The 25381-nt window shown below is 36.1% G+C and overlaps 1 protein-coding gene across 4 annotated transcripts; it reads left to right on the top strand.

Moving 5' to 3' along the window:
* Positions 1-1645: 1645 nt before the first annotated feature.
* LOC123556800 (sushi, von Willebrand factor type A, EGF and pentraxin domain-containing protein 1-like) lies at positions 1646-23410 on the top strand. Of its 4 annotated transcripts, none has more exons than XM_053525464.1 (11): positions 1646-1804; positions 2138-2344; positions 2861-3082; positions 4015-4203; positions 11544-11765; positions 12478-12717; positions 14135-14389; positions 16172-16258; positions 17630-17784; positions 19195-19342; positions 20759-23410. In XM_053525464.1, the coding sequence occupies exons 1-11, from the start codon at positions 1699-1701 to the stop codon at positions 21043-21045; spliced, it is 2118 nt and encodes a 705-aa protein (XP_053381439.1). In that variant the 5' UTR covers positions 1646-1698; the 3' UTR covers positions 21046-23410. The 4 variants fall into 4 exon arrangements, with proteins under 4 accessions (XP_053381439.1, XP_053381438.1, XP_053381440.1 ...); XM_053525463.1 differs by having other exon boundaries at positions 2858-3082; XM_053525465.1 differs by lacking the exon at positions 2861-3082.
* The last annotated feature ends 1971 nt before the right edge of the window (positions 23411-25381 follow it).

The following is a 25381-nucleotide window of genomic DNA, read 5'->3' as shown; positions in this document are numbered from 1 at the left end:
ACAATCAAGTAACCCCATGGGGCGGGGCCAATTTGACCCCGGGGTCATGATTTGAAGAAATTTTGTAGAGGTCTACTAGGCAATACTACATGTCAAATATCTAAGACCTAGGCCTTCTGGTTTATTTTTAGAAATTTTTTGAAGATTTTCCTATGTAAAATCAAGTGACCCCTGGGGCGGGGTCAATTTTGACACTGGGGTCATGATTTGAACAAAGGTTGTAGAGGTCCACTGTGCAATGCTACACGTGAAATATCTAAGCTCTAGGCCTTCTGGTTTATTTTAAGAAAATTTTTGAAGATTTTCATATGTAAAATCAAGCGACCCCTAGGGCGGGGTCAATTTTGACCCCGGGGGTATTGATTTGAACAACTTTAGTAGAGGTCCACTAGGCAATGCTACATGTCAAATATCTAAGCTCTAGGGCTTCTGCTTTTTGAGAAGAAGATTTTTTAAGGTTTTCCTATGTAAAATCAAGTGACCCCTGGGACGGGGTCAATTTTGATCTCGGGGGTCTGATTTGAATAAATTTTGTAGAGGTCCACTAGGCAATGTCACACGTGAAATATCTAAGACCTAGGCCTTCTGCTTTATTTTTAGAAATTTTTTGAAGATTTTCCTATGTAAAATCAAGTGACCCCTGGGGCGGGGTCAATTTTGACCCCGGGGTCATGATTTGAACAACTTTAGTAGAGGTCCATTAGGCAATGCTACATGTCAAATATCTAAGGTCTAGGGCTTCTGGTTTTCGAGAAGAAGATTTTTAAAGATTTTTCTATGTAAAATCAAGTGACCCCTGGGGCGGAGTCAATTTTGACCCCGGGGTCATGATTTGAACAAACTTGGTAGAGGTCCACTAGGCAATGCTTCACACCAAATATCTAAGCTCTAGGGCTTCTGGTTTTTGAGAAGAAGATTTTTAAAGTTTTTCCTTTCGGTTGCCATGGCAACCAGAGTTCTGCATGGAATTCAATTCTTTGAACAATTTTTAGAGAAGACCATCCAAGGAACATCCCTGTGAAGTTTCATCAAAATTGGCCTGTTGGTTTAGGAGGAGATGTTGTTTAAAGGAAAGTGTGGACGGACGGACGGACGGACGGACGGACGACGGACGGACGGACGGACGGACGGACGCCGGACGGTGAGCGATCACAATAGCTCACCCTGAGCACTTTGTGCTCTGGTGAGCTAAAAACACGGATGTTTGTCAGGTCAAAGTTAAAGGTAAAGGTATGTGAAGTCGACGAAGGTTCACACCTTGAATATACGGGACAACTTATTTCCAGTTGAGCACACGACAGTTGTCGTATTTACCTACCTCCCCTGGATCCAGCATAGAAGCCGTACAATATGAAGAAATCATCAGGCATCGAAAATTTATCATAGCATCTGGGATTAAAACTCGGATCGCCACCACTTAGTAACTGCCCCAAAACTCTGAATGTCAGAATAAAATCACTTTTTTTCAATTTTTTTCAAGTACCCGTTTTATTTATAATAACAAAAATATCAATAAAATTATTTACAAGCATTCAAACATTTAGCATTTCAAAGAACACTTAACATAATAGTTTTAAAAGTGGCGCTATCACAAGTTACTTCCGGACACTTCCGGTTTACTAATAAAAACCACCTCAATGTTATACCGGAATACAGGATGCGCACAATAAGGGCATTAATGACACAATAACAGTCTCTATGCGACTTTGTGAACATAGAAAAAAAAACATGACCTCTATAAAAGGAGTTCCATGCTTTCTGTTTCTGATGCTCGGAATTATATATAATGTGCACGCCAGTACAAGTAAGTGACAAATTTTTCCTGGGTAAAGATTAAATTAAGAAAAGACGCAGAAAGATTAATTATTTACGTAATAATTTCCTTATACTTTGAACATGTAGCCACTTAATTTTTTAAGTGAAGGGTTGTCATTAATGCTGGTAAATTTTAGGCGATTTTCCCTGTGTGTATACTATATCGAAAACTCACGTGGGTTGGTCACCATGAATTCTATACGTTCTATGATATTAGCAAAAATCCCACTGTGAATGAGGTGCAGTTTAATAAGCAATATAATAAGATTAACTTCGCGGCAAAGTTTATGTTTTTCCATGCACGACATGCTTCCTTTTTCAGGGAGTTGTGCCATTCCAAGCGGGGTCCAGTACAGAAGATCTTTTTATAGTCCTCAATATGGCTCGAACATAAGCAGATATCCCGCAGGCAGACGAATAAATCATGGTACAAAAATAAGGGTCATCTGTAAGAAGGGCGTATACCACGATATAGCTTTAAGCAAATGTCATGACGGTAGATGGGTCCCGGATCTGCCACATTGTAATGGTATGTGTGTGTATAAACCTTGCTAACGTTTTCTAATTGATTTACTTGAAACCTGATCAGAATGTTTGTTTTATCAATCGAATCTACAAATTATGACGTCACATGTGACCCAGGTTTAGCCGTTCCGCACCATACCGGTGTAAAGAAGGACGATGGATAGACATGAAGCCGCAGTGTGTTCCAAGTAATGCATTACTTATTTAACTTTTTTTTTGAAAAAAAAAAATATATGTACTCCAAATTGCATGTTTAGAATCAGAATACTTTGAATTAATGTACATTAATTAGTGTAATCGAAGTTTCCTATACTACCGATAGAAATCCTGCAGCTACCAAACCAAAAATCTGCTTTATTTTCTTCATGACAGCTAGCACAACTCATTCGGGATAACCATGATATTAGCACTTAGCTCGTAAATCTAAAATGTTTTAAACTAAAAACTGCATCATACCACATATATTTTGCTATATGTAAATGCATTGTAGTTTTGAAATGATCTGATTTCATTTTAGTAGAACAAAACTGCACAATACCGCGATCGGGACGGTTTAGACGGACCATATACCGTCCGAAATCTGGTCCAAGCACCAGTAATTACCCCGCTGGGTCTGTGATCAACAATGGCAGTACTATTATGGCTATTTGTAAGAAGGATATATACGGAGATATGGTAACGGCCTGGACTTTAAGTGAATGTAAGAGGGGAAAATGGAAACCAAAATTGCCAAGATGCAAAGGTAAACAGTTAAATGTATGTATCATTCACTTCCTGGATGGCTTACCGGTCAGAGGTCAATACTAGCCCGCCCGCTTAGCTCAATAGGGAGAACGCGATCGACGGATCTCGGGGTCGTGAGTTCGAGTCCTGGGCGATGCGTATGTTCTCCATGACGATTTGATATAGATATTGTGTCTGAAATCATTCGTACTCCACCTCTGATTCAGTGGTGAACAGGTTTGTACTGGTACAGAATCCAGGAACACTGGTCAGGTTAACTGCCCGCCGTTACATAACTGAAAAACTGTCGAAAAACGGCGTTAGACCCAAAACAAACAAACCAGCAAATAAAGAAGTCAATACTATTGGTCTTAGGTCCGGATGTCCGTAGGGCGGAATGCCAATAGTTTTGACTATTGTCCGGCAAGCCATTCAAGAAGTATTTTATTACATGACAACAGAAATAAATGTTCATATAATGTTCTTCAAGTTTAGAGTTTTGTTCAGCGAAATTAAGTGTTGAAATATTGACTGGTCAATAACACATACTATGGGCCGGTGATTAAAATGAGAAGTCATATAATGAAAATGACTGTTGACAATCGTACAGATTCTCCACAGGTATGGACTCTGTAGATGACTCTCATCTGACTTCACACCCCCAGAGTTCAGACTCTGTCAGCGGTACTAGCTGCAAAGTAAGTTTTGTGTTCACGGTATAGCCCCGTAGAACTAAAAAGGACAAATTAACATCATGCAAGCAGCTGTAGTCAGATCTATCCGACGAAAACATTTTAATCACTTGCTGTTTGTGCTCCCTGTAATTCCTTAGAAAGTCAGTCGGCTCAGTATTTTTCTCGTATTTGCATGCAGGTCTTTATAATTTGTGATATTTCTCTGAATTAATAAGACTGAATGCTGCTAATTAATAAACTACTGGTATTACTTCAGAACAGAAAAGATGTCGAGCACCACCGTCATTTCAGCATGCCACCGCATCCGAAAGAATAACGCCCTATATAACTTTTCCACACGGCACTAGTGTGACGTATACATGTGACGTCGGCAAGATGGCGACCGGAAGCGATACTGTTGTTTGTAAGGATGGAAAATGGTCTGATACGAGCTTCCAGTGCGAAGGTATGAATGTGTAAAAGTATACATAAACATGATCAGAATTTTGGACACGTCATAGAAATCAATTTCATATCTGTGATTTTTGGTATAATTAAATTGTTATCACATCACAAACAACAAATTTACAACACTTTCAAACCTTCTATTATCGTGTCTGATGTTAAATTTACATTACGAATTATGTATCTTTACACGTGACTAGAATGATATATTACAATTCCGGCACATTAAAAAGTCTTTGGTACATGTTATTATTATATATTTACAAAACAAATGCCTTGACATGAAGTGTCAGACACTGTATGTAGTGTTATTCAAAGTAAAAAACAACAACAAAGAGACTTACCCGGTGTGCAGCATAGTCAAGTAAGCATCAATTCACTTCCGGTGCCTGAGAATATGGCACAAACTCCAGAACAGATCCCTGTACAGACTTTGTCACAAAACATAACTCCTGCCCCTTTCATGACAATCCCCTTAAGTCCACAACAAGACATGGCTAATAAAATACTAAGAGTTTTTCCTATGCTCAGTCCCCTACAATTGGAAATGGCGGTTACATTGCTGCAAGCAAATCCCACGCTTAGCCCAATGCAACTCCAGCAACAAATCAGCACAATGTCTGGAATAATACCAGCTACATGTATACCCAAGTTGTCCATGGTCCAGCTCACCCATACCTGTTTTTGTCCCTAATCCTGTCATGACAGTCACAAAGTTAGTACACAATAGTCCTTTATCTAGTCGGCAAATAATGCTGTGCAAAATGAAAATACAGTTGATACATCCAAAAATCCACAGTGCAATGCTGATGACACACTTTCGAGTGAAACTCTCCCGTGCAACACTGCAGAACAAGCAACTCCGGTTTTAAATTGTGAGAATACGCTGCCAAAAACACTTTCGCCAGTTAGAGGTCGGTCACATATTGCACGCGCAACATCAAGGTCAGAAAAAAGGCCCGAATCTGCACGGCCTTACAAGAAGCGCAACACAAGCAGTGCATCCAGAAGTAGGTTCGCGTTATTGACAGATAAAATACGCGTATCATGATAATCCGGTTTTGCCCGGTACTATAAATAGACATGCGAAAGAGGTCAGCCATCGGAGCAGCCTTCGTTGTCAAAGGCGGACCCGCACAAAGTCAAGATGTAGGACAGTAGGTCATCGCTGAGCAAATACAGCTACGTTGTGCATTACTGAATGTTCAGGGTTTATGTACAAGGAGAAACAATAAACTTTTGTCATCGGAATTGATGTATATTTTTAATTCGCATGATATTGTACTATTGACCGAAACATGGACTGATCAATTTTCGGATTTAGCGATAGATAATTTTGAATATTTTGTTCTGAATAGGTTAGAAAATAAAGCAACTAGCAAAAGGCCCTCAGGAGGTATTATTATATATATCCGTAACGAATTTGTCTCCCATGATACGTTAGTTTTCCAAAGTCAAGATGACATAATCTGTTATAAAATTAAATGGGCAATTATTTAGTTTAACAGCGACTTATTCTTTTGCCTATGTTACGTTATACCAGAAAATAGTAGTAGGCAAGCTATGTTAGACTTCTATACTTATGATAGGCTTTTAAATTTATTGTGTCACTTGACTCAAAGTATGAAAATGGTTTTAATTTTGTACTTTGTGGCCGATTTAAACTCACACACTTCTGATCTACCTGACTATGTAGCAGACGATAATTCTTTAAATAGTGATGTTTTACCTGACGACTATTCTGTAGATATTGAAATTAAGCGCTATTCGCAAGACTGTGGGCGCACAAATAATAAACGGTATCATGCTTCTTGACCTCTGCAAACAAACTGGGTTAAGAATTGTTAACGGCCGAATGAGCAAAGATAAATTTATTGGTCGAAAAAAACATTTTTTAACGCAAATGGTTCTAGTCTTGTAGATTAGTAATTGCCTGTCAGAATTTATTCACAAACTTGAATACTTTAAAGTGCATGATCCTAATATTTTATCGGACCATTGTGTCGTTGATTTCAATTTCATATTTAATAGGCATATTGAAAATACTGTTAGAAAACAGATAATAGCAATGAAAATGTACCCTTCAAATATGTTTGGAACAGAAGATAAATGTATGATTATCAGAATCGATTGTCTGAAAATGAAATTTGTGCAAATTAAATATGTTTAGTAATAGTGTTAATGCTTCAACATGTAAAACTGATATTGACCAATTGTATTGCAGAACTGTCTGATATATTAGATGGAGTAGTCTCCCCTTTATTTAAACATAATCTTGGTAGTAGTAATTACGTCAGTGTTGATATAAATTCTAATGTTAACAAATGGTATAATGCTGATTGTGAGGAAAGGCGCGTAGGTTATTTTATGCTGCTTTAATTCTTATAGACAAGATAAATCAGATCAAAATAGACAAAATATGGTAAATATGCGTACAGAATATAAAAATACTTTACGTAAAGCTAGATATGAATATGATAGAAGTGAAACCCAAAAGTTACTTTCAGCTAGAGAGAAAAATGCAAAATTATACTGAAATTGTTAAAAGGTTCCTTTGGTATTAAAGAAAATAATATTACACTTAGTTGTTTGAAAATTATTTCAGAAGTGTAAACAATCAAACGATCGTTTTTTCAGTCCAGATGAAGATGTGTTGTTTTTTGTTGAACCCTATGAAAATATGAATTTAATACTATGTTTGAAGAGTTAAATGTACCTTTCACACCAGATGAGCTATTAAACTCAATTAAACAATTGAACACAACAAGTCCAGTGGACCAGATTTATACTTAAATGAATTCTTCATACACGGTAAGAATGTGTTATCAAAGTATTTGTTAATTCTATTCAACAAAATTTTCGAATGTGGTTATTTCCAGAAGCATGGTCTGAAGGATTTGTAGTCCCTTTACACAAAAAAGGTAGTATAAATGAAGATAATAATTATAGAGGTATAACTTTACTTAGTACACTTGGAAAATTGTTTACAAGATTATTAAATAACAGACTTTGACTTGGGCCGAAATGTATGGCGTATATATAGAAGCGCAGTCAGGTTTTAGATCTAAGATGGGAACAGCGGATAATATTTTGTATTACATGGTTTAGTAAGCCATTTAATTAACAAAAGTAAGCAATTTCATTGTGCTTTTATTGATTTCAGTAAGGCATTTGATTATGTTACTCATGAAAATCTTTGGTTTAAACTTATAAATTAGGTCTCAGAGGAAAAATACTAGATGTTATTAAGTCAATGTATAGCAATGTAAATCAAGAGTTAAGTACATGAATCAGTTAAGTGATAGTTTTGAATGTCACCTTGGCGTTAGACAAGGTGAATCTTTGTCGCCTTTTCTTTTTTCTATGTTGTTAATGATATTGAAGATATGTATATTGAAAACGGTATGGATGGTATAGATACTTACATGTTTAAAATGTTTTTAATCCTCTATGCTGATGATATTGTTATCTTTGCAAACAATAGTGAAGAGTTACAGCTAAACTTAAATCTGTTATATGACTATTGTCAAAGATGGAAATTGTCAGTTAATTCTTCAAAAAAAAATCATGATTTTTAGAAAAGGTGGAAGAATACCAAATGGTTTACATTTAGATATGGAAATCAAGTTCTTGAAATAGTTAACAAGTTTGTATATCTTGGAATTGTATTTACTAGGGTGGATCATTTTCTGAGGCCAGAAAAACACTAGCTGGTCAGTCTCTAGAAGCTATCTTTAAGTTAGAAAAATATTTACGTAAGTTTACTTTATTACAGTTAAACATAAGTTAGATTTATTTGATAAATTAGTTTTACCTATACTTAATTGGATGTGAAGTCTGGGGTTTTCATCACGGTAACGCACTTGAAAGAGTTCATATGCAATTTTGCAAACGTTTATTAGCAGTAAAAAAAAGCACACAGAATGACTTCATATATGGAGAACTTGGGAGAATGCCCTCCAAACTTATAGATATTATGTAATAGTTAAATTTTGGTTAAAGATTTTACAGTCAGATAGCAAAAAGTATATAAAAATTATATATAATATGTTGTACCAAGATCTGTTAGATAGGCCTATAACGAAAAAATGGTGTTCTCTACTAAGAGACTTGTTATTCTCGCTAGGTTTTAATGATGTTATGGTATTTTCAAACAGTTGGAAATTTTGAATTATTCTTATAACTGTAAAAACAACGAATCAGTGATCAGTTTCTTCAAAACTGGAATGGTAGACTTTTAAACTCTAGTAGAGCAATTTTTCTACAGACACATTGCAAATTTTAGTTTTCAGCCATATTTAAACTTGCTTGATATTCCAAAGTTAGAATTAGTTTAACAAAACTTCGTGATCATCTCACAGATTATGTATAGAAACTGGTAGATGGAACAAACCAGTTAGTACACCGTTAATTGAGGAGAAAATGTACATTTTGTGACAAACTTGAAGACGAGTATCATTTTGTTTTAGAGTGTGTACTGTATGCTGAACTGAGGAAAACAGTTTATACCATCATACTTTTGGAAACGCCCAAACATGTTTAAATTTTTAGAGCTAATGAAATCTGAAACAAACGTTTATTAAAAAATTTAGCAGCTTATGTTAATAAATCATTTTCCATTAGAAACGACTTTATTATATAGAGAACAAAATTAGGTTTATATGCTCGGTTATATGTTAGATAGTGTTTAAATTGAGTTTACCGCCACGCACTAGTAACCCATAAAAGATCTGAATTTTTATGTGAGTTATTAACTATGTTGGTGTCTTTGTTTCGTTTCGGAAGATAGCAGCATAATGTACATCTATTGTATATTTTATGTTATTTGATATTTAAATTATAATTGATTAATATATATTTAGATAACTTATTTCGGGTTTAATATAATTAAAGGCACTAACTGTACTCCAGCCATTCCCCTTTCTATACATGAAAGGGCAATACACAGCTGGTATTAATTTCAATAACATTAACTTGTTTTCTCTGTTATTAGTAATTACTGTTATATATAATTTGGTCTTTTGTATTGCGTTCAATATTGAACGTTTCCGAAGGGTTGATACTGATATACATATGTTATAAAGTTGTATTTCTGTCCCTTTTGTGTTTGTTTATTTACATTATATATTTAATATTGTTATATCACCATTGTTGCATTATCATGCTGTTACTGTAGCAATTTAACATAAATAAAGTACTGTCCGATTTGTGGGATGATATAGAGGTTAATAACAATAAAAGTTCATATTGTTATATAGAGGATATTGCATGGGTGTCTTTTCATATTGCGTTTGTTAAACGGGTTGATAAGATAATAAAACGCGGGCTCTGCCGAGCATTTTGATATTTTATCAGGAAGTTTGATGGAGTCAATGTGGAACGTCACGGATGTAATATTCTTTTAATCACATGTTAGCTTTTGCTATCGAAACATCAGAAATTCTACTTTCTTTTACTATATAATCAAGTTAATTTGACTAACGTCTCCTTTACTATAAAGGACGTCGACGTCAAGGCTTTATTACACTAGTGTTTTATCATTTTTAGCTCGACTATTCGAAGAATAGTCTAGCTATTCTACTCACCCTGGCGTCGGCGTCGGCGTCGGCGTCGGTGTCGGCGTCGGCGTCGGCGTCACACCTTGGTTAAGTTTTTGCATGCAAGTACATACAGCTATCATTTAAAGGCATATAGCTTTGAAACTTATTTATTCTTTTTCTAGGTCAATTACCAACCTCACTGGGTCAAGTTCCATAACTATAACATGTATTTTGAGCAAATTATGCCCCTTTTGGACTTAGAAAATTTTGGTTAAAGTTTTACATGAAGTTACTATCTCCAAAACTAATGCAGATATTGAATTGAAACTTCACATGTGTCTTCGGGGTTTTTAAAACTAGTTGATAGCACCAAGTCCCATAACTCTGACCTTCATTTTGGCCAAATTATGCCCCCTTTTGGACTTAGAAAATTCTGGTTAAAGTTTTGCGTGCAAGTACATACAGCTATTTCTAAAAGGCATATAGATTTGAAACTTATTTTTTCTTTTTCTAGATCAATTACCTACCTCACTGGGTCAAGTCCCATAACTCTGACATGTATTTTGGGCAATTTATGCCCCCTTTTGGACTTAGAAAATCCGGTTAAAGTTTTACATGCAAGTTACTATCTCCAAAACTAATACAGATATTAAATTGAAACTTCACATGTGTCTTCGGGGTTATAAAACTAGTTGATAGAATCAAGTCCCATAACTCTGACATGTATTTTGGGCAAATTATGCCCCCTTTTGGACTTAGAAAATTCTGGTTAAAGTTTTGCGTGCAAGTACATACAGCTATTCCCAAAAAGGGGCTATAGCTTTGAATCTTATTTATTCCTTTTCTAGGTCATTTACCAGCCTCACTAGGTCAATTTCCCATAACTCTTAACATGTATTTTGAACAAATTATTGCCCCTTTTGGACTTAGAAATTCTGGTTAAAGTTTACATGCAAGTTACTATCTCCAAAACTAATGCAGATTATTGAATTGAAACCTAACATGTTTCTTCGGGGTTATAAAACTAGTTTATAGCATAAAGTCCCATAACTCTGATATGTATTTTGGTCAAATTATGTCCCCTTTCGAACTTAAAACTCTTTTGATATTTAACATTTTGGGTAATAATTTCCTGCTTCTGTGACAATATTTCGAATAGTCGAGCTTGGCTGTCTTACGGACAGCTCTTGTTAAATAATGGCTCTATTACACTTCCGCGACGTCAAACATGTGATTAAAAGATTAAAAGGTGTTACATAATGATGCTAGTCTCTGTCTGTTTTCATTGTTAAACAGTCATTATGTATCAATATATAAATATATATATATATAATATCAACTACCCATTACTGTCGCCATATATGTATATGTATGTGTTTGCCACATAGGTCGATGAACTACTGGTGTTTATAAAATAAAATCTTAAAATCTTAAATCTATGAATTAATTTGTGATTACTTTCAATTATTTATCACAGAGGCGTGATATATTTACGTAATTGTACATTACAAACTATATGACATGTGATACAATTTACATTTATATTACAAATTCCGTGACAAGTGATGTAATTAAATAAAACTTGTATAGTATAAGAACATTTATATAACAGGGTCTGAGACAATAGATATAATTGACCATTACATTACAAATACCGTGACAAGTGAGGTAATTTACACTTAAATTACAAATTCTGTGACACGTACTGTAATTCAGAACACTGTGGCACGTGATGTAATTTACATTTACATTTCACGTCTCTGACACGTGATTCAATCATTTTACATCTTACATTACTCAGCTGACCCTGACTTCAAGCCGGATACCACGACTGTACCGTCGTCTGGTACTCAGAGGGACACGTGTTCTCAACTGACTATCGAGAATGGACGTATCTCTGTCAAAGATATGTCCAATAGTACCTATGACGTCACGTGTAACGCAGGATTCCGGTTAAGATTTGCAAAAACGTATAGATGTAGACATGGCAGATGGATTGGTGCAAAACCTGAATGTGTGAGAGGTATATACAAAAATCTCTTTAAAAATTGTTTCTGAAGAAAAAATCGTATTCAATTTATGTGCATGTAAGGAAGATAGATTAAGTATAAAAACACGACCGCCCCCCCCCCCCCCACCCCCCCCCCCCCCCCCCCCCCCCCCAAAAAAAAAAAAAAAACGTAAAAGTTAAGTAAAATTTATGACGTTCGGCTCGCTGTGTTCGGCTGAGTTGCCTACAGATACTTTATGTTGTTTCGAAATTTAAGAGAATAGTGGCTGTTGTAGGTTGAATTAGCCCTTACCCTGCTATATTTCTATAATGAATGTGTCCATCGTTCAGTTTGGACTGTACCATTGACTGTTAAAAGGGATGCTTACCAAACAGATACTGACTGAATGGCGAACAGTGCAGATCTTGATCAGTCAACACATCAAGATCTACACTGGTCGCAAAAGCAGAATCAGTCATGTCTAGAATGATAAGGGTTAAATAGTCTTTATCTATTTAATTCTGTGTGCCGTGTTTCTTTTATAAAACTATGAACTAAAGAATCTGCAGATTTACTTTCTTTTGTATTAGTTATACGCAGGAAAACATTGCTATAAAATTTGCAAAGGCATGTTACATTGTCTATAAGTTGGTATCTGTTAATAAAAAAAGAAACTTTTTGTTGGAATTGTGGACGCTTGTACGTTTCACAGTCGTAAATTCAGCAGTAATTTATATTCTTCAGCTTTGGCACGGTGCAAGTTCCCGTTCCCGATGAGAAGAGGTTCCGTGCTCAGGTCTAACGCTACAGGGGAGGTAATAAATGCCTTTCATATCGACCATTGGACCCGAGCGGTACAAACGTGCTCAGGGAATCGGAGATTTGCAAATAGCAGGACAGTGAGATGTGTAAACGGGCGCTGGCGACCAGGTCTTATGACATGTAGCCACTCTAGCTCCGGAAACCGTCAAAAAAGAACTTCTGGTTTGTACAGACTAGCAGACGCATTTGATAAAACTTTTCTAACAAGTTATTAAAGTTTGTTTCCGTTAGAAACATTAATATTATGCTCTGTTTGAATATTTGTATATTTCTTGAATATGACGTTAAATGGGTCAGTAATGAAAACAGACTACACTCATAGCAAAAATGTTTTATCGTCCAGTAACCGAACTGTCGTTTTCGACCTGTATTAAATGTCTGGTTAAAACATTTTTTATTTGTTTATACAAGGGTTGACCCAAAAGTAATGTCACTGTAGCTATAAAATCGTGTATAATGAAATGAAATAAACAAGAATGCATACCAAAGTACCTTTATCTATTTGCAATATTATCTAAAATATCGATAAGACATGTTGCATAGTTTTAACGATATCGACATATATACGGAAGGCATACATGCAGCGATCGCCGCACGTCACTGACGTTATTGACGTTCTAATATGCTTGTCTCTGTTAAATCACTCTTACGCTAGAATGACGTCTTGTTAACGTGTGGTGACGTCAAAGATTTTTTTGCGACCAAGAAAGAGCGCTTCTATATTTTATCTAATACGTCGTTTAAATAATGTTATCTAATGTTTGAGATTAAGGGCATATTAGAATCGAAATAATTTATAGCACAAGCGTGCTTTAACACTATTTATACACTCGGGTGGTAATACGTCGTTCATTTACGGAAAGTAGCAACATACCAGACTCGTGAAAGAGATGAAAATACATTTTTACAAAAAAAATAAAATGATCAAGGTCGTGGAAATGGACCCGTCGGAGATTTTCTTTCCGCAGATGAGGAAAAAGCCTAAAGCCACACGGCGCCAAAATCACAGGTCTTCCGGTTCTCTGGCTATCCTCTAGTGACTCATTTCCGCCCACCTTCCCCCCATACCCCTACCCGTCCCTGGAACGCTCATACCACCTGTCTCCTCTTCACTGTGTGTTATTTATCGTCTCATGGCCTCTAACGGTGATCTTCCTAATTTAAAACAAGAACGCAGAGTTTTTATTTGTCAGAAATCGACATATTTGCCACGTTGTAAAAACTTTACATTATTCAGCGCGTTATTTTGATAAAGATCAGTGGCTGCATTTGACAGTTTTATTAATGAACCAATAATTTTAACGTGCGGCGATATAGCGCCAGTGGTATTTTTAGAATTCACGTGCATTTTAAATGAAAAAACGCCGGAAATTAATATTTTGCCATATTATCAAAATTGATTTGTTTGTGTACGTTTTTGTTATTATACTAAGATGAATAAGCGCACCATGAACGCAGGGACATTACTTTTGGATCAACCCTCGTATATGTTAAAGCATTGCATCGTCTGCTTTAGATAATTTAATCTAATAGTTTGGTGTAATGGAAATCTACAAATTGTTATATATATTATTAAAAGGTATCATACGTCATAAAAGATCAGAGAGCGACTGTGTGATACCAAATTTGAGAGGTGGAGAGGCAGTATATCATAACGTCACTTCCGGTGAGCGTAACTCATATGTCGCAGACGACAGAGTTCGGCATGGGCAGATAGTACAAAGAGAGTGTTTGGAAGGGATAATGTTACTTCCGGTGGTTCAGTTCAACACAACAATGGTTACAGAGTGTGACAACGGGGAATGGAAACCAAGCTTTCAGCGGTGTCTAAGAGGTATCTGTTGACATGCAATAAGGATTTACGACCGTTTCGACACCAACTCATTTTGCATCAAGTCATTTTGGCATAAACTCGTTTCGGCACCAAGTCGTTTCGGCCAAAGTTGTTTCGGCACCAAGTCGTTTCGGCATCAAGTCGTTTCGGCACAAAGTCGTTTTGGCCCCAAGTCGTTTCGGCATCAAGTCGTTTTGGCCAAAGTTGTTTCGGCAAAAAGTCGTTTCGGCATCAAGTTGTTTCGGCACTAAGTCGTTTCGATATCAAGTCGTTTCGGCACCAAGTCGTTTCGGCCGAAGTTGTTTCGGTCCCAAGTTGTTTCGGCTTCAAGTCGTTTCGGCATTAACTCGTTTCGGCACCAAGTCGTTTCGGCCAAAGTCGTTTCGGCACCAAGTCGTTTCGGCTAAAGTTGTTCAAGTTCAGCTCCAAATTGTTTCGGCTCCAAGTCGTTTCGGCATCAACTCGTTTCGGCCCAAAGTCGTTTCGGCCAAAGTCGTTTCGGCTCCCAAGTCGTTTCGGTACCAGTTTGGTAAGACATTTCGGTACCAATTATCGCACGCGTATAACATGTTAATTTGTATATTATGTTGGTCAGTTTTAGTCTTTAATTTTGATCATGTGATGTTGTTACGAAAATTAATCAGATGCAGATAAAAGCAATGTAAATGACACCCATTTTTTTAGATAAAGTAAAAGCTGCAGAAAAATACAAGAAGATTTGAATTTTGTTGCATTACGCGACCTTTGTTCCGAAACGACAAGTAGAATTAGCTTGACATAGCTTGACATAGCGAGAAGTGTTTTATCTTTGTTGCCCTTAGAACAGAATTTTTCAAGTCCTACAGAACGTCATCGTACCCGTTCCAATAGCCGCTTTTAAGGTAGCACTGTATGTTCAGATCAATATTTTCTCTACAATGTAGAATTGGAAATCCTGCTTTTTCAAAATTTCAGAATATACTTAGAAAATTCAGCAAATAAAAAAGTTAGAGACGTTTGCTTGGGTTTTCTTTCCTGGATTAATTAGAAAAATTGGACCTCACGCATGTTTTCATAATGGGAGTCTATGGGAAAATCACAATTTTCATAACATTTCCACGAATAGAAATTTTGCTACAATGTAGATTTTAATGAAACCTTTCACAGTCATAAATAAACATACGGCCTATAATATGGTAAAATTAAATGTATATATGTCCGTGTGCTTGTTTTTGAGGTATTTGCTCATGATTAATGTGATCCGCAGATGTCAGATGATTAAATATCATATTTAACTGTACAAAAATAGTAAAAGGTAAAACGTAAGGGTGGATTTGTCGGAAGCAAAGAGCACCCCAAACACACCCATTGTAATAAATTTACTAACGGATTGCCAGTAATTCATAAAATTGTTTTCATTTGCTTATGCTGAATCCAGGCTTTATTGTACGTTATCTGGATATCACTTCCTTTTTATCAAAGGTGCAGAACTACCTTAATGTAGAGAGACGTACTTTACATTTTATAGATTATAAGCACTGAAAATTACAGATAAAGCCTAAACTTTTAATTCAAAAATTGAAATGTGGCTTTAGTAATTTTATTTTGTTATGAAATGAACTTGCTATTTTTACTAAATGCGTGGAGTCAGCCAGCCACTCCTCCAAACACTTCTGTTACAAGTCATGTAATACTCGGATGAAATTCTTTCTTACAATGCTTCATTTTTTACATTTTGTCGATACATTTAAGTAACAGAAGACAATTGGTAAATATTTAAAACACATCTTTTAAATACTGCAGATGAAAAAGATACGGTATTCTTTGACAATACAATTGAGGAAACGACTACAGCCGTCACATCACCTCAGGTGTCAACTCTGCCACCAGGTATTACTAAGTTATTGAAAAATCTGAAATTTCATCAAATTATTTCATCCATCTGCAACGTTAAAAAATTAAATTGTTATTTAACTATCACTCTCCATGAATAATGTCGTTAAATTGGCATCTACCATTAATATTGTCATTGAATGAACACCGTACATTTATATTGTCATTGCCTTTTATCAGCAATGTTTTCAAGTTATCATCATCCATCTATTCTGTTGTCGAGGTATCACCCTCAAATCTATTCTGTCGTCAAGGTATCATCCTCCATCTATTCTGTCGTCAAGTTATCATCCCTTTCTGTTTTGTCGTCAAGTTATCATCCTCCATCTGTTCTGTCGTCGAGTTATCATCCCCCATCTGTTCTGTCGTCAAGGTATCACCCTCCATCTGTACTGTCGTCAAGTTATCACCCTCCATCTATTCTGTCGTCAAGGTATCACCCTCCATCTGTACTGTCGTCAAGTTATCACCCTCCATCTATTCTGTCGTCAAGGTATCACCCTCCATCTGTTCTGTCGTCGAGTTATCATCCCCCATCTGTTCTGTCGTCAAGGTATCACCCTCCATCTGTACTGTCGTCAAGTTATCACCCTCCATCTATTCTGTCGTCAAGTTATCATCCTCCATCTATTCTGTCGTCAAGTTATCATCCTCCATCTATTCTGTCGTCAAGGTATCATCCTCCATCTATACTGTCGTCAAGTTATCATCCTCCATCTATTCTGACGTCAAGTTATCATCCTCCATCTATTCTGTCGTCAAGGTATCATCCTCCATCTATACTGTCGTTAAGTTATTGTCCCCCATATATATTGCCTCAATTTGTCATCATCAATCAGTGGTGTCACCAAATATAATTTTTCTCAGTACTATCGTCAAATTATCAGTAGCTCATCCGCTTAACTCAATAGGGAGAGCGCAGATCTACGAATCTCGGGATCGTGAGTTCGATCCACGGGCGCGGCGTATGATCTCCTTGGCGATTTGATAAAAGACACTGAAATCATTCGTCCTCTACTTCTTATTCATGTAGGGAAGTTGGCATTTACTTACGGAGAAAGTTTGTACAGGTAAAAAATCCAGAAACACTGGTTAGGTTAACAGTCCGCCGTTACATTTTACTGAAATACAGTTGAAAAACGGCGTTAAACCTAAAACAAACAAACAAAAAACAAAAAAATTATCAGCATAAATTCGTTTTATCGTTAAATGATCACTCTCCACTGGTAATGTCGTTAAGTTATCATCTGCCGTCATGAGTCGTTATCATATCAATCAGCATCATATGCAGTAACCTTTGAAACAACGAAGTATTACCATTATAAATGTTGATATTATTCAAGTTTATAATGATTATTTCTTTCTCAGATGTTCGGTACAGACTGCATATTAAGTATAACGGCGAGAGGTCTATTTATGTTTTACTTGACGGATCCCTGCAGGCTTGTGTACAACTGCAACTTGACCCGAATGGTCAACAAGGCGTCAGGAAGTACGAAGTGTCCGCAGCCGATACGGGAGAGGTATCGATTTATTTCAATTGTATCATAGCTCGGTGTTTTTTCTTAACAAATTTGGTGCAGGTAAATCGTATACACTGAGTACAGGCTGCGGTAACTAAAAGTGTGCAGGTATTTAATACCCGCACGCTAGTTACCGCACTGTTGGGTAGTAAAGTATGCCAGCATGTCTGGAACAGTACACAGCGAAGTGTATTTTATTGATTTTCTACTCTCGCATTGGTTTATTTTACCTGGGCTTTACACATTTGTAAAGCAAGGATTTTAAGTATACACTGAACTGCTGTATATGGCAATGTGGAACGCCTACAACTACCATATATGGATGGCTATGATACAAAACAGAAAGAACATTAAAACTCTCGGGTAAACGATTTATACTCGGGGGCTACGCCCCCTCGTACAAATCGTTTACCGTCGAGTTTCAATGCTCTTTCTATTACATACCATACCCGCAAACGTACAACATAAAAGAAATTTCTAGAAAAACTCGCAACATTTTTAGTTTCATTCTAAGTGGTCTTTCTTAATACCGTACTTTCAGTTTTATCCTATAATCATGATAATTACCCTGTTATGTACAGATTCATTTACGAACTGAATACAACCAGAGTATTATCAGAAAAATACGTCTTCCATACTATTTTCTTATTTCTCCCTCTTAAGATAAATTATAACAAGGCTGTTTATATTGAAAAATGCCGAAAAAGCATTACGTATATGAACGGAAAATACCGAGTGTTCTTACGGATTGGACTAACCTACCCTTTGCCGAATAATAATTTCTCTCAAAAATCATTAAAAGTTAGTACTTAGAAAGTGACTATTGGTACAAACTTATTGACATAAGATTTCTGCAAGATATTCCTATAAATAACGGAAAATATTGTGCTGAAGATGGTAAACCGTTGCAACGCTTTCTGAATAATGCAGAAAGATTACATTCTTTTTGCATTTTTACCAATGTCTTACTTTTATTTTCACCCACTTTATTGTTTTTTAAGTGTCATAGAGACATTCTGCTCCAAACTTGGTAGAAATGAGCATGATGACAAATTTCGCCAATTCTGTGATCGTGTAGCTTTAAACAAACTGATACTAATATAGGATATAGCCAAAATCTATCAGACATTAATCTTACTGTGTGCATTATGCAGTACCTAGCTATTCTTAACATTTTATAAAAGAAATCATGTTTATTGAACTGCCGAGAAACAGTTTTTATGACTTCTGAATATTATTCTGAGTTTATCTATTAAGTTTCTGATTTCTGTGTTTTATCATTTAAGTTAAAAGAATGTATTTTAATATGCAGAGGTTTTAAAATAATTTCAAATGTTTAGAAGTTCAAAGTATTCAAATAGAGAGAATGTGTTTGCATGAGAAATGCCATTTATGATTTTACATAATTAGATAACCCGGATTAGAGCTTCATACTCGAGCCAGTGTAGTGATGCAGATGCGAACGTTGACAACTTGTTGTTTGTGTCCATATACAAGGAGGATACTGGTGAATTTTATATAGAGAGATTCCAGCAAGATGGTGGCAGTCATCCAACACGTAAGAATGCTGTTTATTATTACATATAGGGTAAATTGTTTTGCTGAGTTTCTTAAAAAATTTCAGCGGTGTTTCACCTGGATAACATAACCAGTAGGTCTGGAATTGTGCACCTATGCTCATCTCCGCAAGTAACTGTCACATTCCCAACTTGACTCAGAGGTGATCAACGAATGACTTCTTAAACATTGTCTTAAGTGAGCGTTTGATATGTCTAAAAACAAAATAACCTGGGAATAGAAACTTTCGTTATGGAACATTTTAAAACCACCGTGAAATCTTAAAACGTAATGCTTCCTTTCGGCAAACCAGGAGTAAATGTTTACTTACTTACTGAATCCTCTTCGTGCTGAGGAGCAAATAAGGCCCTGGAGTAAATGTATGTTTACTTACTTACTTGATCCTCTTCGTTCTGGGGAGCACATAAGGCCCTGGAATAAATGTATGTTTACTTACTTACTTAATCCTCTTCGTTCTGGGGAGCAAATAAGGCCCTGGAGTAAATGTATGTTTACTTACTTACTGAATCCTCTTCGTGCTGGGGAGCAAATAAGGCCCTGGAGTAAATGTATGTTTACTTACTTACTTGATCCTCTTCGTTCTGGGGAGCACATAAGGCCCTGGAATAAATGTATGTTTACTTACTTACTTAATCCTCTTCGTTCTGGGGAGCAAATAAGGCCCTGGAGTAAATGTATGTTTACTTACTTACTTGATCCTCTTCGTTCTGGGGAGCACATAAGGCCCTGGAATAAATGTATGTTTACTTACTTACTTAATCCTCTTCGTTCTGGGGAGCACATAAGGCCCTGGAGTAAATGTATGTTTACTTACTTACTTAATCCTCTTCGTGCTGGGGAGCACATAAGGCCCTGGAGTAAATGTATGTTTACTTACTTACTTAATCCTCTTCGTGCTGGGGAGCACATAAGGCCCTGGAGTAAATGTATGTTTACTTACTTACTTAATCCTCTTCGTTCTGGGGAGCACATAAGGCCCTGGAGTAAATGTATGTTTACTTACTTACTTAATCCTCTTCGTGCTGGGGAGCACATAAGGCCCTGGAGTAAATGTATGTTTATTTACTTACTTAATCCTCTTCGTGCTGTGGAGCACATTAGGCCCTGGAGTAAATGTATGTTTACTTATTTACTTAATCCTCTTCGTTCTGGGGAGCACATAAGGCCCTGGAGTAAATGTATGTTTACTTACTTACTTAATCCTCTTCGTGCTGGGGAACACATAAGGCCCTGGAGTAAATGTTTAGGCAAGGTAAAATATTGGTCGGGCATGTCTAGTCAAGATTTACGTGACAATTCCTCACCTGCGCATGCACAGCCATGTCTACGCCACTAGCCCAGTCGTTTGTAGAGAACATGTATTCGGTTTCTAAATCTTTCTGTTACTTTTTTTCAGCAATAAGAGGAAGGCCATGTAAACGGCAGTTTGAACGACAGTCAAACAAGAAGCCATACTCTTATCAGAATGATAATGAATATAATGAATACAGTGACATCATCGACGAGACAGAATGTCAACTTAAATGCATAGAGGAAGAAGAGTTTAATTGCCAGATCGCCTATTATAGCAGCCAACATAAGTCATGTTATGTTTTTATGGACGTACCTCTAAATGATTTGGATAGCTCTAGAGTGACAGCATCGTTATTTCAAAGAACAGATAACTGTTCAACTGAGATATAATACTATTGTATATAATTATAAACTTTACTGGGCAAACATTATTCTTAAGGCAGGCCTAAAATACTTCAGAAAACTCTATATCGCTGCTGATTTTGGTACGGAAATGGTACCCGCCGATCTGTCAATATCCCCATCAGGGTATTTTGTTGGGAACTAACAAATGGAATCAATTGAATTCAATTGATATTTTTGTGTCTGTCTTTTTTCGTAAATATAAAAGCATGGTACGCACTGATGGGATCTCATAGAATCTTGTCATATTAATGGGCGATACTATGAGAAGGTGTTAGAGTACAGGCAATCAATTCTTTTTGTTTTTAATCATGTCCATTTTTTTAACTTAAAGTTTCAAGTTTCTGTAGAAATGATTACTTTGCTACTACTGAAGAGAATTTAAAGAAATACGTGATTTTGAAATGAAAGTGCTACTCAAGAGAACTTTGATTGTGTTTTGGATAATTACCTATCATCGCCTATGATCTTAGCTGCTGATGGAAACTTCATATTCAGATGCTTGTTAGTGAACAGTCAATGACTCCTATTGTTTCTACTTTTCTACTAGTTCATAGGTCAAGGTCACTGTGGCATTAAATTTGGAAATAGCTTTTTGACAATACCTGAAGAATGCTTTGACCAACAGTTGTAAAACCTAAGGCCTAACAAAAAAAATTGTTTGTTTCCAGTGACATGGCCAAAAAAAATAGGGTAGGTAGGTAGGCATTTTTTTTTTTAGCTCACCTGTCACATAGTGACAAGGTGAGCTTTTGTGATCACCCTTCGTCCGTCGTCCGTCGTCTGTGCGTCCGTCCGTCCGTGCGTGCGTGCGTGCGTCAACAATTTCTTGTCTGCACGATAGTGGTTTCATTTATGATTTTATTTTAACCAAACTTGCACACAACTTGTATCACCATAAGATCACGGTTCCTTTCTTGAACTGGCCAGATCCCATTATGGGTTCCAGAGTTATGGCCCCTGAAAGGTCCAAAATTCGCTATTTTGACCTTGTCTGCACAATAGCAGCTTTATTTATGATTTGATTTTTACCAAACTGGCACACAACTTGTATCACCATAAGATCTTGGTTCCTTTCTTCAACTGGCCAGATTCCGTTATGGTTCCCAGAGTTATGGCCCCTGAAAGGGCCAGAATTAGCTATTTTGACCTTGTCTGCACAATAATAACTTCATTTATGATTTGAATTTAATCAAACTTGCACAAAACTTGTGTCACCATAAGATCTCGGTTCCTTTCTTGAACCGGCCAGATCCCATAATGGGTTCCAGAGTTATAGCCCCTGAAAGGGCCAAAATGAGCTATTTTGACCTTGTCTGCACAATAGCAGCTTCATTTATGACTTGATTTTAACCAAACTTGCACACAACTTGTATCACCACAAGGTCTTGCTTCCTTTCTTGAACTGGCCAGATTCCTTTATGGGTTCCAGAGTTATGGCCCCTTAAAGGTCCCAAAAATTGGCTGTTTTGGCTTTTGCAGCCATATAGAGACTTCATTTATGGTTTTATTTGACACAAACTTCCAAAATATCTTCAACAACAATAAATCTTGTATTCCATGACAAATCAGATCCAATCGTAGGTTCAAGAGTTATTTTATATCTGATTACCTCCCCTGATTGTAATCAAAATGGATTTATATCATTAAGTACTTATAGGACTTATTTGAAATTTCATTATTGTTATTAGTTGGACTGAGACAATCAGGGTAGATAACTATGGACTGATTTTATGTCAAATTACCTCCCTTTATTTCAAATTAAAACGGGTATATCTCCGTAACTAATGAAGATACTGATCTGAAATTTCATTGATGTCAACAGATTTATTTGGCAGATCCTTTTGTTCACTTACAATACTTTTTTTTTAATTACTTCCCTTTTACGTTACTATAAATAGCTTATTTTTAGTAACTTTTTTATTTTTGGCCGTAGGGAAAAACCGAGACCACTTTTCTGTGGTACAACATGGATGGTACCTCCAATTTTTAGGTGTGTTTTGACATATCTATACCTTGTAAGAATTTTTTTTCTTTTTGGTTAAATTTCTTCCTTTTGTTGTTCCTGTCCTTTGGACTAAAATGTTTTTTCTGAGGGCCTTCTTGTCCTCAAGTGCAATGATAACAGGTGAGCGATATAGGGCCATCATGGCCCTCTTGTTTTTTTTTGTTTTTTTTAAACCTAACACCACCCTAGTTTCAAACAGGGAGATTATAAACCTTATAAACATGCATCCTATTGTTATGTTTGATTTACACCTGAATGTACAATGACTTTGATGATGTTTTAGCAATATAAAATGCCATTTGATTGTGTATTTAAATATTATGAAATAAATATATGCTTTATGTTTGTGTTTTGTTGTTGTTGTTTTTTCATTTCCAGAGTAGCCCATCTGATTAGCTCAATAGGTAGAGCAGTCGATCTACGGATTTAAGTGGTCATAGGGTCGTTGTGTCCTATTCATTCATTCTCCGCCGCTAATTCATGTGGAGAAGTTGGCAATTACTTGCGGAGAACATGGTTTATATTTGATTAAACATGAAACTTGAATGAAATCTTGCTGTGGATTCTCTCTTTAAATAATAATTTTAATATTGAATATTATTCAACAACCAACTTTTATATTTCAAACTAAAACCAAGTAAAAGCACACTGGCCAGGAATATGATTTGCATCTTTGATCTGCATTGAGATTAATACCATCACCCCTAACCCCAGTCTAAAATTCTGGATTAACTGGAAATGCTAGACAATGGAGTTTTGACTGGTATGCCCAAATTGTGAATTAATAAAGCTGCAAGTGGTTGTTCAACGTCTTACTACTATAAATCCAGGGTTTTCCCCAGGAAATTTTTTGAGGGACATCATGTCCCCCAAATTTATTTTTCTGGAAAAAAGAGACTTATTTTGGGGGACATGTTAGGATTTGCTTGAATACTTTGATACTCTTTTGGGCTTTTAATAGTTTAAATTGATTGAAATTAACTTTTAATTAATTTGAAAAATTGTTTTTTTGGGAAAACTCATGCCCCAAATTTGCTAAGAAAAGGGGGACATGGACTTCGAAAAGTGTAAATTTACCACCTTTTTTGGGGTAGGGAAAACCCTGTAAATCCCATCTAAAACCTGACTTTTCAAGACTCTGCAGGCCTCGACCTTAACTTTTTTCAGCAGGTCCACCAACTGCTGAAATCAAGGAGAGCTGCTCAGACTTAAGTGGACCTCCAATTCTATCACATAAATTGTGATGTTGTAGACGTCATAACTTCATATGACTCAAAGAAACAGGACTATTTCTAAAATAATTAAAATGGAAGACTGTTTGCAATCTGTTATCCCGAAAAATAATTATTTTGAAAAGTGTCCCAAAATATGGACACAATAATCATCATCCACCCGACGTCGACCCGTGTTAAAAGTGAACAAGAAATATCTTTAAAAATGATGGTCGGCGAATTGTAATAAGGAAAGAAGTTTATGAATTTTTCATCTAACATTCATCTTTCATCTAACATTTTTCAAATTGCAAAACTAAACACCGCACTTTAACAATTTAAATGGTTCTATTTTAATTTTTCGCAAAGGTTTCGTAGGGTTGCAATTTTGTTTCGTTTATCTTTAGACGAATAATTACAGCAGTAGTTTGATGAAGATTCACGAAGCGAGGTCATTAAACGTGTTTATATTTTTAGCTAAATTGGTCCCTATCCCCATTTGTAACAAAATAGCAGGAGACCTTTAATACGATATTGTTACACATCGAGTTTGATAAAATTCCATTACATTTTAGTGGTTAATGCGAAGAAAGGCATATCTACTTTTAGCTATAGTGGTCCCTAATAGGGCCCAAGTTCCTATATAAATAAATTTGGAAGAGGACCTTATAATGATGCTCCAGACCAAGTATGACAAAGATCCACCAAGCTGTTCATGAGACGCTGTATAAAGGCATTTCTAGCTTTAGCTCTAGCAGCCCCTAAAAGGGGTCAAATGTCCCAGCTGAACAAAGTTGGCTGCGGGCCTAATAAAGATGCTACAAATCAAGTTTGATTAGAATACATGAGAAAAAAAATCAATTAAAGGATCTTTTTATTTATTATTTTTATTTATTTCTAAAATAGGCCAACTGATCCCGCTTTAACAAATGCATATTCGCTATTCATGAATCTTTGGACAATGACGTCACACCTATAAAAAAGTGAAGGTCAAGCAAAACATACAATTGTAATTATTTCAATATTTTTGTTTCATAAGGAAAGTTTGACCGTAGTCATATCACATAGATAAACTGTATGCAGCGTACCTTCATTTCAGTGTAAT

The sequence above is a fragment of the Mercenaria mercenaria genome, chromosome 15, assembly GCF_021730395.1.
Source record: "Mercenaria mercenaria strain notata chromosome 15, MADL_Memer_1, whole genome shotgun sequence".
NCBI classification, from domain to species: Eukaryota; Metazoa; Mollusca; class Bivalvia; order Venerida; family Veneridae; genus Mercenaria; species Mercenaria mercenaria.
Note: the sequence above shows the minus strand (reverse complement) of the source record. Positions and strands in the feature narration are given on the sequence as shown.